This window comes from Dama dama, chromosome 8 (assembly GCF_033118175.1).
Source record: "Dama dama isolate Ldn47 chromosome 8, ASM3311817v1, whole genome shotgun sequence".
NCBI classification, from domain to species: Eukaryota; Metazoa; Chordata; class Mammalia; order Artiodactyla; family Cervidae; genus Dama; species Dama dama.
The window spans coordinates 24,226,436-24,239,309 of NC_083688.1; the positions used below are offsets into that span (position 1 = coordinate 24,226,436).

At 42.3% G+C, this 12,874-nt stretch overlaps 1 protein-coding gene across 1 annotated transcript; it reads right to left on the reverse strand.

Annotated features, from left to right (window-relative positions):
- Positions 1-328: 328 nt before the first annotated feature.
- Positions 329-2,119, reverse strand: LOC133060417 (glycerol kinase-like). The gene has a single exon (XM_061147897.1). The coding sequence runs from the start codon at positions 2,109-2,111 to the stop codon at positions 450-452; it is 1,662 nt and encodes a 553-aa protein (XP_061003880.1). The 5' UTR covers positions 2,112-2,119; the 3' UTR covers positions 329-449.
- Positions 2,120-12,874: the final 10,755 nt, after the last annotated feature.

A 12,874-nucleotide genomic window follows, 5' to 3' on the forward strand; every position in this document is an offset into this window, starting at 1 on the left:
CTCATCCTGTGAGCACACACTACGTTTTCTTCATAAATCTTACTGTAGAGTTGACCAACACCAAGTAGGAGGTAGCTGTCAAGTCATTGCTAGAGGGAGTTTGGAACAGGGCAAATCAACATAGTTGACTACCAATCCCCCCACCATGCCCCTATCTCCTTCCACATTTTAATAGAAAGTTGGATAAAAACAACGACGCCTAAGTAGTTCAGGGGAGTAGTTGGTGACTTTTTGTATGCAAAACTTGCTGGTTTTTTGTTTTTTTTTTTTTCCCTAATTGAGAAATCACTTTTTTTTTCTGCCCCATTTTCTTTATTTCAAGCCACAGGTCTACTTGGAGGGTCATGCAGCAAGTGGCTTGTAAATAAAATCAGAGTCTATGAATAGTGTCAGCACATTCACTGACTTCTCTCCTTAAGTCAAGATCTTTGGGATCCAGGAGTTGGTATTTATGGCACACCTGAGAGGTACCTGGCTCCGATTAACATTACCATGCTACTCACTACAAAAAAGCCCAAGGGTAAACTCCTAAAGATGCCAGTGTCACCATTTTCTGAAGATTTAGTGGTAGCCCAACCCATGGACTTCATCACAGCTTTCTTCCATGTGGAATAACGAATTTCGCTCTCCTTGGCGTTGATTTGAGGTTCAAACCGCTCCATCGTGACAGCTGACAAATCCTCAGGCTCGAGACTCCACACGCCGACCCCTTCTGCAGCCCCTGCGGCCATGGCAGCTCCCAAGGCAGTTGTTTCCGGCATCGAGGGCTTCACTACTGGGATATACAGAATGTCGGCTTGCAGTTGCATCAGAATTTTGTTGTTGGTCATCCCTCCGTCCACCTGCAAGTGACTGAGTGGAATTCCACAGTCGCGGTTCATGGCGTCCAGAATTTCTCGGGTTTGGAAACAAACAGCTTCTAGTGCAGCAAAAGCAATATGGCATTTATTGGTGAACTGAGTGAGCCCACAGATGATCCCTCTGGCACTGGGCTCCCAATAAGGGGCATATAGGCCTGAAAAGGCTGGGACAAAATAGCAACCATAAGAGGTACCTACTTCTTTAGCAAGTTTTTCAATTTCCTCTGAGGTCTTTATAATTCCAAGATTGTCCCTTAGCCAGCGAACAACAGCACCGGCTATAGCTACGGAACCTTCTAGTGCATAATATACTGGTTTGTCTCTGCCGAGCTTGTAAGCCACTGTGGTCAGAAGGCCGTGTTCAGAAAATACACACTTATGGCCTGTATTGCATAGTAAGAAACAGCCTGTCCCATACGTGTTTTTGGCTTGTCCATCCTGGAAGCACAGTTGTCCCACCAATGCAGCAGACTGGTCCCCCAGACACCCCGATATGGGCACACCTTCCAAAGACCCAGCTTTCATTAGGCCATAGATCTCAGAAGAACTCCGGATATTTGGGAGAATTTTCATTGGAACTTCAAAAAACTCGCAGAGCTCTTTATCCCATTCCAAAGAGTGAATGTTGAAAAGCATCGTCCTGCTTGCATTTGTTACATCTGTACAATGGACACCTCCTCGGGCTCCTCCTGTCAAGCTCCAAATAAGCCATGAATCAATGGTCCCAAAAAGCGCTCTATCTTCTTCAACTGCCTTTTTAACTTTTCTCACGTTGTCAAGGAGCCAACGAAGTTTCACTGCGCTGAAGTAAGTGCTCAGTGGAAGGCCCGTCTTGGTCTTGACAAAGTTGTTATTTACTGGAATGCTTTTACTAAGACTCTCAACGGTAGACTGGGTTCTCAGGTCGAGCCACACCACAGCATTGTAAAGAGGTTCTCCAGTTAACTTGTCCCAGACTACAGTGGTTTCCCTCTGGTTACTGACACCAATAGCTTTTATGTTGGAAATATCAATATTGAGCTGTCCAAGTTTCTCACACGTTTTCTCTATACACTCATAGACGGACAGCAGGATTTCCTTGGGGTCTTGTTCCACCCATCCTTCTTTAGGAAACTCTTGTTTTATTTCCACTTGATGATGACTAAGTAGTTCGGCTGTTTTTGAATTGAAAACCAAAAAGCGTGTCGAGCTGGTGCCCTGGTCCACTGCTCCCACCAACGGCCCCAAAACTGCTTTCTTCGTGGCTGCCATGAAACTAGCTTCGGTCGGCGGGCGGGCAAACGCATCCCGTTTCCCAGGTGACGGCGGCAGGCGGGGGAGGGGAGGACGGCGAGCCCAGAGGGCCAAGCGGCGCGCAGCCTCAGAACGTATTATCTGCTCCAAGCTTCTCGCCCCGCCCCTTCCACTTCTAGACTTCTTCCCTGGACCTCCCACCACTGCTGCTGGGAATGTTATATGACTATACACCATGTCACACATTCTGCAAAGCCCTTCACCAAACAGAGCGCATCGTAAAGCAACCCTGTGAAATTAGCTCATTTTGTCAGTTAATGAAGGCCAGGGTCAAAGTCAAGCAACTGGCAGAGTGACAACTCAGCTTTGTTTATAACATAGAGAGGAGAGTCCTCCCTTCTTCAGTTGACCCAAACGTGGAACAAGTCTTTATGGAGTACCTGCTTGGCACTAGGCATAGCCCTCGGTCCTGATAATCCAAAGGTGAATTAAGACAGGGTCGCTGAGACTGAGAATTCACACGCAGTCATTCATTGACTATTTATGGAAGGGCGTCCACGTGCTAAACACTAGGTGGGGAGATGGGGATGTGCTGAAGGGTAAGAGGGGATGAGTAAGAAAGGTCTCTGACCTCATAGGGCTCAGAGTCTAGTGAGAGAAACAAAATAAACCAAATGTGTGCTAGTGCCCTGAAAGACACACACAAGCTCTAGTGATAGAAGATGAACACCTAATTATTTTTTTAATTAATTTATCTATTTTAATTGGAGGCTAATTACTTTCCAATATTGTAGTGGTTTTTGCCATACATTGACATGAATCAGCCACGGGTGTACATGTGTCCCCATCCTGAACCCCCTCCCACCTCCCTCCGCATCCCATCCCTCGGTGTTGTCCCAGTGCACCGGCTTTGACGCCCTGTTTCATGCATTGAACTTGGACTGCTTTTTTTCACGTATGGTAATATACATGTTTCGGTGCTATTTTCTCAGATCATCTCACCCTTGCCTTCTCCCACAGAGTCCAGAAGTCTGTTCTTTACATCCATGTCTCTTTTGCTGTCTTGCATATAGCGTCTTGGTTACCATCTTTAACACCTAATTATTAATAGAAGAGATTGGAAGTAACAAGAGTGGAAGTAGGGAGACCCTAAGGAGGCTATTGTGAGAATAGACGATGCTGGTTGGCCTACTGTGTTAGCAAATAGAGATGGATTTGACATAATCTTGAGGGATATAAAGACTGACAGGTTAATTGGATTCACTATCTATTGGTAGGTAAGACAAGCAGGATACCCAGAATTCCTATTCCTAGTCATTTGGAGTTCGCTCTCCTGAATTATGCTCTTGTCACTTTCCCGGAGCCCTCAGCAGGTAGAAAAGAACTGTCATATCTCATCACAACTCATTTGAGCAAAGTAGGGACCCATGAAGGTCTATCACCACTTTAATTAGCAAATAAATCATTCATTCACTTGTTTAACATTCAACACACTTATTTTGTACATATTGTGTACATATTGTGTCCCAGGTTATTGGAGTTAAATGATCATTGGAGTTAAATGGTGAGAAAGTTTTAATTCATCAAGCTATTCAAAACAACTTTTCTGTATGAGTTTTGTTGATCTCTAGAAATAAAACTAATAGGAAAACATGAACCTTAGACATTATCTTTCTAAACTACGCATTTTGTGGAATAGGGAGCTTAGGGCAGAGAGGTTGATTTGTCCATGGCACCCCAGCTAGTTAATGGCAAGGAGTAGACCAGATGTCTTTATGACTGCACTAAAACAGATGAGGAGAAGTGATGTCCTGTAGTATCATGGGTTTCAAACTTTGATTTTAGCAGGGGTCTTTTCTTTTAAATCTTCAAATAACTCCAATTTATAAAAGAAATCAAAGTGAAACTGCTCTTATTGGAAATGAATGGGGACCCTGACTGCCACTTTGTCAGTATCTTCCTCCTTCCCGAGGTAACTGTATCTTTAGCAAAATGAAACTAATATCAAATAGTTACAGAACTGAAACCATTCAGTGTCATTTTGGGGGGGCTCCAAAGAAATCTAGTACCACAGTCCCTTATGTCTCAGCACAGAAAGAATTCAGCGAGAAGCAAAGTGGATGGATAAGAAGTGATTTAATAGAATAGGATGCTTGTGAGGCTTACAAGCGGGTAGGAGAGGAGGGGTGCCACACCTCCCAGAACTTACTGGGCTACAGTTTTATAATCAAAGGAAAAGTGGGGAGGGGGAGAAGAACTTCTTTGTCTTTCTTGAGTAGGCATCATGCTTCCATCATCAGTTCCTCCTCCAGGCTGAGAAGGGGAGTTTTGGTGTCCCTACATGTCAAGCTAGGTTCACAAATTATTGTTTTTAATATGTACAGATAGTGTGTCCTAACTTTGAGCTCACTGGGCAGGATGTGGGTCTCATGCCACCATCGTTTTATTGTTTGGGGGCATATCTTGTGTTTCTCTTGCATAGTCTTGTTGTGAATCAACTCTGCTTTTGTACTTAAGCAAACCTGCTTTCTCCTTTTTTTTCTTTAATAATTTTAGTTATTTATTTTTGGCTGTGCTGGGTTGCCGGGAGCCAGCACATGAGATCCCACCCATGACAAGGTCATGAGGGAGAAAACCTAATGGGCAAGGTGGATCAGGTTTTCAGGGGTTTCGAAAAGGCCAGCTCACGAGATCCCACCCATGACAAGGTCATGAGGAGAAAGCCTGACAGGCAAGGCGGATCAGGTTTTCAGGGATTTCGAAAAGCTGCCCCCGGCACTCACCTTAAAGATGATATCTGTCTTTCTGATGCCTGCCTCAATAGACTACTCCCTAATTTCTGTGACACAGGCAGAAGGCCTTCCCCCATCTCTTCCCAAATAAGAATCAATTTAGAACTTTAATCAATAAGTTTCCCAGGTGGTGGTATTTTATGAGATTATCCAGGGTGAAAGGAGTGTTTTAATTTAAACTCCTTTGCTGGTAGTTTGTTAGCCAAATGCATTTATGCCCTTGGTACTAATATGCATGATTGCTTATAATATCCTAATCATAAAATAGCATAAATAACCTGATTCTATAAAAGCCCTAATAGACATAGAGCCTTTTGAAGGGGTAAAGGAGTCCTATTAGAAAACGTAAGAAAAATTATTCTATAGGTGGTTATTGGGTTGAGATTTGCTTGCTGTGTTTTGCTTGCTGTGTTTTTGCTCTTAATGTGCTAAGGTTGTGTTATAGAAACCATTGTTAATATAGTTAAAGATCTAGAGAAACAAGGACTTAGCCCTAGCGTGGTAACAATGAGATGGTTGTTAATTGTCAGCCAGGAGTGCTAGGCAGAAGCTGCCTCACCAAAGTCGCAGAGTCAGTATGGGGTAAACTTCTTAGATAAATGCAACTGACAACTTTTGCAGAAGGATTAATTTTTGTATTAACAAGGATATAATTCTACTCTGTACTATTTCCCTATGAGACTGCTACCTTTCAGTTAAGGTCACCATAGAAACAGAAAATAGGTTTACATTCACCTGACCTGCATAAAATATTAATAGGTCCTAAGGCCAGAAGATAATGTACAAGACCCTCATAAACAAAGAAGTATGCAGAAAACACACTGGTTTTGTGAAGGACAAGCTGACGTAATGTTAAACTATCTTCCCCTTAGAAATGTACTAACTTAGGGTATAAAAGCTATGGTAAAAAATAAAGCATTGCCAGACTCTGCCAGACCCTGCAAACACCCCCATCTTGTCATTCACTCTCTCTCTCTCTTTTTCTCTCTCTCTCCCTCGCAGACTTGGCCCTATCAAGGCGGGTCTCATGTGTCTTCTCTCTCTCTCGCCGACGCCATTCATCCTGAGGGTGCCCCCTGGATCCTGCCGAGGCTGGACCCCGGCACTGGGTCTTCGTTGCTGTGAAGGCTTTTTCTCTAGTTGCAGTGAGCAGGAGCTACTCTCTAGTCATGGGATGCTGTCTTCTCATTTTTGTGTTTTTTCTTGTTGGGAGTGCAGTCTTAGTTGCTCTGAGGCATGTGGAATCCTCCTGGACCAGGGATTCAACCCATGTCTCCTGCATTGGCCGGAGTATTCTTTACTGCTGAGCCACCATGGAAGCCCAAACCTGCTTTCTTGGGTAATCATTAACTTACAGGAGTCTCCCACACTTTTCCTGTTTTACAGTACCCAAATGGGATTAGCTATTTCATCACCGACTTTGTCCCATTTAGAATCTCTGAGGGACTGGCAAAATGGGTTGAAAACCACTTTGTGCGTGCATGCGTGCGTGCGTGCATGTGTGTGTGTGTGTGTGTGGTGGGGTGGTAGTAGTGGGTCATTTAATATTTGGAGAAATACACAGCTTAAACAGGGTTGCAGTTAAGTAACTGTATGTGATGTATCAATACATCATTGATACATTGAATCAATACACATTGACTCAGTGCTGACCATCTACCAGGTTCTGTCATTGTCATGCATGTGCGCTCAGTCGTGTCTGACTCTTTGAGACCTTATGGACTGTAGTTTGCCAGGCTCCTGTGTCCAAGGGATTCTCCAGTCAAGAATACTGGAGTGCGTTGCCATTTCCTTCTCCAGGGGATCTTCCTGACCCAGGGGTCAAACCTGCGTCTCTTGCATCTCCTGCACTGGCAGGAGGATTCTTTACCATTGAACCAGTATCTCACCAGGTACTGGACTACATGCTTCATATGCTGTGTTTACTTTAAGGCTCACAACAACTCTCCAGGGTAATACTATTATTCCTTTTACCAGTAAAGAAAGTGAGGCTAGAGATCAAACTAATTGTTCACCTAGTAGGTAGTAGAAGTGAGTTTCTGTTGTTTGAATATGGGTTTGTCTGTTTCTAGAGCCTGAGCAAATAACTGCCATACTAGGCTCCTCCTCAAACAATATCACAAGGAAGGAAGGGAATGTTGTTGAAACCAAGGAATAAGTCACTGAAGAGCAAGTGGAAGAATGCAGAGGGTCAAATTTGTCATAGTTTGGGTTATGGTTAGTTATTCATTCAGTCAATAGTTATTTGCCAGTCATATTCTATGTGCAATTCAACAAAAATTTATAAAGCAGCTTTGCCACAGTAAATCCTGAGGTGGCCATTGTGTTGGAAATCAGCTGTCCGATTTGAAGAGCTGAGATTCAAGCAACCAAGTGTGGGTCCTCTTTCCATGTCTTATCTTTAATAAAGGAATGAGAAGGTGACAGTTCAGATTGCATCATAGGTTACAAAAGCCTACCCTTGGAAATGAGTAACTAAAAATCACTTCTTTGTTTTGTTTCCTGTGCATTTGACAATAGCTAACTTCTACTAGCAAGAAAATTTTGAAAAGACCCTGATGCTGGGAAAGATTGAGGGCAGGGGGAGGAGGGGACGACAGAGGATGAGACAGTTGGATGGCATCACCAACTCAATGGACGTGGGTTTGGGTGGACTCTGGTAGTTGGTGATGGACAGGGAGGCCTGGCATGCTGCGGTTCATGGGGTCGCAAAGAGTTGGACACGACTGAGCAACTGAACTGAACTGAACTAGCAAGAAGATGCAATGTTTTTCTATAACATGACATTTTACTGTAATTTAAGTTAATATGTTCCTATTATTAGGAAAGGAAACTGCATTTTCTCTAGAGTCATTGAGAGTCATTAAAGGGGACAGTTTAGGTCACTGTTCTGGTTTTCATAAAGTACATTCATCATAAAGGTAAATATTTCTCTCTTATTTATACAGACAAGAAACTCAGCTATCACAGTTACCGTAATTCATTGAGAGTGACCAGCTCAGGTTAAAGTCAAACAGAGGACCATCACTATGGCAATTTCAATGGAGTGTCCTTTAAGCAGTTATATTTTCAAGTCTCTTTTGAATGAAGTTCAAGAAACTTGCTTAGGACCCTCTGTTTTTTTATTATCTTCTGGCTGAATTGTTTTATCAGTCCAACAGGGCTGGAGTATGTTTGTTCTGAGCAAAGTTTCTGGAGTCTTGCCCAAGAGAGTGAAACTTTGTAGCCACCCCATGATGATGGTGCAAAGGTTTCCTTTCTCTGTATTTTCTTGTTGCTATAGGCACATACAAGTTCTCAGATGGTGCTAGTGGTAAAGAACCTGCCTGCCAATGCTGGAGATGTAAGAGATGTGGATTTGAGCCCTTGGTTGGGAAGATCCCTTGGAGAAAGAAATAGTAATCCACTCCAGTATTCTTGCCTAGAAAATTCCATGGACAGAGAACACATGTGTCTCAAAGAGTCAGACACAACTGAGCACATTATAATAAATTATAGGCATGTACAAGTTCTCAGACTCTATATACTATTCCTTTCTTTCACATTCTCCTTCGAAAGTCTGACTGATATAAGTTCAATTGTTATCTTTCCATTAGTTAATGTTAGTATATGATTTGCTCTACATATGATGTTAGTATATGATTTGCTCTACAAAGTAGGCCCTTCTGTAGTTGATGGTTTAAATTATTGTAATACAATGTGATACTATTGTAATTATTATGTAATACTATGAACAATTGGTGGTGATGGTGGTATAGTCGCTAAATCGTGTCCTACTCTTGCGACCCCTTGGACTGTAGCCCGCCAGGCTCCTCTGTCCATGGGATTCTCCAGGCAAGAATATGGGAGTGGGTTGTCGTTCCCTTCTCCAGAAAATCTTCCCAATCCAGGAATCGAACCCAGATCTCCTGCATTGCAAGCAGATTCTTTACTGACCGAGGTATGGAGGAAGCCCCATGAATTAGAAATTATTATGGTAATCACTAATGTTCATTAAATGTCCTTTCTCTTCTCATGATCCACTCCGCACTTTTGTTTGCTTGTGGTCTGGGAACCCATTTGGGGCCCCAGCAACCAAAACAAGGGAGAACCTAGGAGAAAGCAACTAAGAAGGCCCACTGCAACTGATCTGGGTCCTGACAGGCTCTTGAAAGAAGCTGTCAGCAACTCAAACAACAGTGTCCTTGGAGGTATGGCAAAGCAAACTCCATCATTTACTTTAAGTTTCCAAGAAGGTCCAATCCAATGGATGGAATTTCACTCTTGTTTGTATCTTTCTGGTTGTTCATGGCTCCTTGATATACCACCTGTTGGTTCCTCTGGTCTGTTGTTAATATTGTTACTTTCCCTCCCCCGCCCCCGGCAACATATGCTATTTCCCCAGTCCTGGCTGTTGTCCTGTCTCCTTGGATAACTGCAATCTCCTAAGTGATTTCCTTGCCTTAAGTTCTGCCCCTTGGTCTGCCATCCCTAATCCCTTCTCCACAATGTATCCAAAGTGAATTTAACAAAATACCAAGTTAATCATGTCATTTTTCTGCTTAAAACCTTTCAGTTTCTTCCCATTGCTCTTAAAGTCCAAAATCTTTCAAGTAGTTTCAGACCCTGCATTATAGGGCCTCTATTTACCTGTTGGGGCTTCCCTGATGGTTCAGTGGAAAAGAATCTGCCTTCAAATGCAGGAGATGTGGGTTTGATCCCTGGATCAGAAAGATCCCCTGGGAAGGAAATGGCAACCCACTCCAGTATTCCTGCCTGGGAAATCCCATGGACAGAGGAGCCTGGAGGGCTATAGTCCATGGGGTCACAGAGTCAGACAGGACTGAGCGTGCACACACACACATACACACATGCACTCACCTCTCAAGTCTCAGCTGTAATCCTCCTCTGACCCTTACACTCCAGGCTTTCATTCTTCTGAACTTCGTTCAGGTGAGCAGTCAAGTTTCAGGAAGAGGAACGAGACACTTGAGTCTTACGAATATCCAGGGATTTCAGTCCTTCTAGGTCTCTCTCCGCTATCTTTTCTTCATGTCAATATCATTTTAGCTAGTTACTGATTAATTTTCTCTGTATAATGGGAAACATACAGAAACACCAATAGCTTTAGCCTTGCATTTCGCTGTTTCCACCATTGAAAAAAAAAAAAAAAAAATGAACCTCATGTCCCCAGTGGTTCCAAGTCCAAAATTCAGCTTGCTTCAGCTGTTTACCCCTGGACCAATTCACTGGCATGAGATACAGTGTCCCATTGCTTTAACGTGGTGACTCAAAGGTTTACCCTGTATGGAGAGAAACAAGGAATGCTGAGCAGATTATCCCAAGTTGCCTCAATCATAACCGGTTAGAAGAGAGGAGTTGTCTTCAGTATTTCTGGCTTGGACGACTCAGTGGATGCTCATGACTCTGAAAAAGATAGGAAGAACATGGGGAAGAACAAATTTTGTGGTGAGTGGAAAGTATAGGTTTTGAGTATGGCATGCCAGCCTGTTGAGAAACCAGCAAGAGATATGCACAGAGGTGAGAGGTAGGTTGGAGGCTAGAATGACAAACATCTCTGTTTAGGTGATAGTGGAAGTGGAGATCTTTCAAGGAGAAGATCACCAAAGACATACCTCTAGAGGGTTCCCCACACTGAAGGTAGAGAAAAGGCAGTGTAGGAGGAGGAAGAGGCCATGAGAACTAATACTGATCAAGTGTTCCCAATGTGCCAAGTGTGTGTATGTGTATGCTCAGTCACTCAGTTGTGCCTCTTTGTGGTTCCATGGACTGTTGCCCACCAGGCTCCTCTGTCCATGGGATTTTCCAGCAAGAATATTGGAGTGGGTTACCATTCCCTCTTCCAAGGAAGGGATCTTCCTGACCCAGGGATCAAGCCTGAGTCTCTTGTGTCACCTCCGCTGGCACGCAGATTCTTTACCAGTAGCACCAGCTGGGAAGCCCCGTGCGTAGCATAATCTGCTTCTATTAAAATTTGTACAACCATGCTATGGTACACTTATGCAGTAGGTATTATTATTATCTTCACTTCATAAGAAATGAAGGCCTATCAGTATTCAGTAATTGGTCTAAGGTCTCAGTTAGTAAGCAGTAGATACAGAATCAAAATCTGTGACTAGTTACAGAACCCTTAACATTGAAATCATATGGTTTCTCACCTACAATAGTGGAAAAATCCAGAGAGTTGAATAGAGGAGTTGAGAGTCAGGAAAATTAAGAAAGGAGAATTTTAAGAATGAGGGAATGGTCAATAATATAAAAAGGTCTATTTTTTATATTATATATAAAAAATATATATAAATATAACAAGTTTATTTTAAAAATATAATTAAAATTGACCAGTGACTTGACAGTCAGGACGTTCAACCCGATGCTTGGAGAGTCTAGCAGACCTTCTTGGTTCTGTTGAATCCATCAGTAGAAACCCAAGAAGACAGATGGATTTTGGTCATGTCCTACAAGAGATTAAAAGCTCTAGGAGAATTATAGGAAAGGCATATTAGGTTTTCATCAGAACAGAACTAGTTTTGGATATATAGCAATTAAAACAAGGTTGTTGCTGTTTTGTTCATCTGCTAAGTTGTGTCCGACTCTGTGCAACCCCATAGGCTGCGGCACACCAGGCTTCCTTGTCCACTATCTCCCAGAGTTTGCTCAAACTCATGTCCATTGAGTCAGTAATGTTATCCAGCCATCTCATCCTCTGTCATCCCCTTCTCCTCTTGCCCTCAGTCTTTCCCAGCATCAGGGTCTTTTCCAATGAATCTGCTTTTCACATCAGGTGGCCCAAGTATTGGAGCTTCAGCTTGAGGTCAAAGTATTGGAGATTCAGTTTCAGCATCAGCCCTTCCAATGAATATTCAGGGTTGATTTTCTTTAGGATTGACTAGTTTGGTTTCCTTGCAGTCCAAGGGACTCTCAAGAGTCTTCTCCAACACCACAGTTCAAAAGCCTCAATTCTTTGGCCCTCAGCCTTCTTTTGGTCCAACTCTCACATACCTACATAACTACAGTAAAAACTATAGCTTTGACTATACAGACTTTTGTCGCGAAAGTGATGGCTCTGCTTTTTGATACTCTGTTTAGGTTTGTTGTAAATTTCTTCCCAAGGAGCAAGTGTCTTTTAATTTCATGGCTGCTATCACCGTCTGCAGTGATTTTGGAGCCCAAGAAAAGAAAATATGCCATTGTTTCTATAAATTGTATCATCTATCATCTGAGTTTACAGCCCTGTCTCACACTCCTGGAGGCAGCAGCTCAAGTTTTACTAAACTTAATACCAGAAAGGATTTGTGGTCTCAGATTACTTAGGTTGTCACCTGGAGTATTAATAGCTAGTATTCAAAAGGTATTTTGCATCTTTCAAATTGTTTCCACACACTTTGTCTCCAAACCATCCAATGAGGTCCTACATCCACTTTATGGATGACTAAATTAGGCTGGGAATGGACAGTGTTTGTTTTTGAAGAAGAAAGCACATACATAATATCAACATACCATTTTTTTTTTTTCTAAGCAAAATTTTTGCATTTCTTTTTTTTAAATTGAGGTATAGTTGATATATAATATTATATGTTTCATGTGTAAAACATAATAATTCACAAGTTTTAAAGATTATGTTACATTTCTAGTCATAAGATATTGGCTATACTCCCTGTGCTGTACAAAATATCCTCATAGCTTATTTTTTTTTATACATAGTAGCTTGTACCTCTTAATCCCCTGCCCCTATCTTGCCTCTCTTCCTTTCGCTCTCCCCACTGGTAACCACTAGTTTTTTCTCTGTATCTGTGAGTTTGTTTTGCTTTTTTTATATTTACTCATTTATTGTACTTTTTATATTCCACGTTAGTGATATATAGAGTATTTGTCTTTCTCTTTCTGACTTAGTATATACCCTAAAAGTTCATCCATGTTATTGCAAATGGCAAAATTGCATTTCTTTTTTAGACTGAGTTGTGTTCTATTGTGTGTGTGTGTGTGACACCT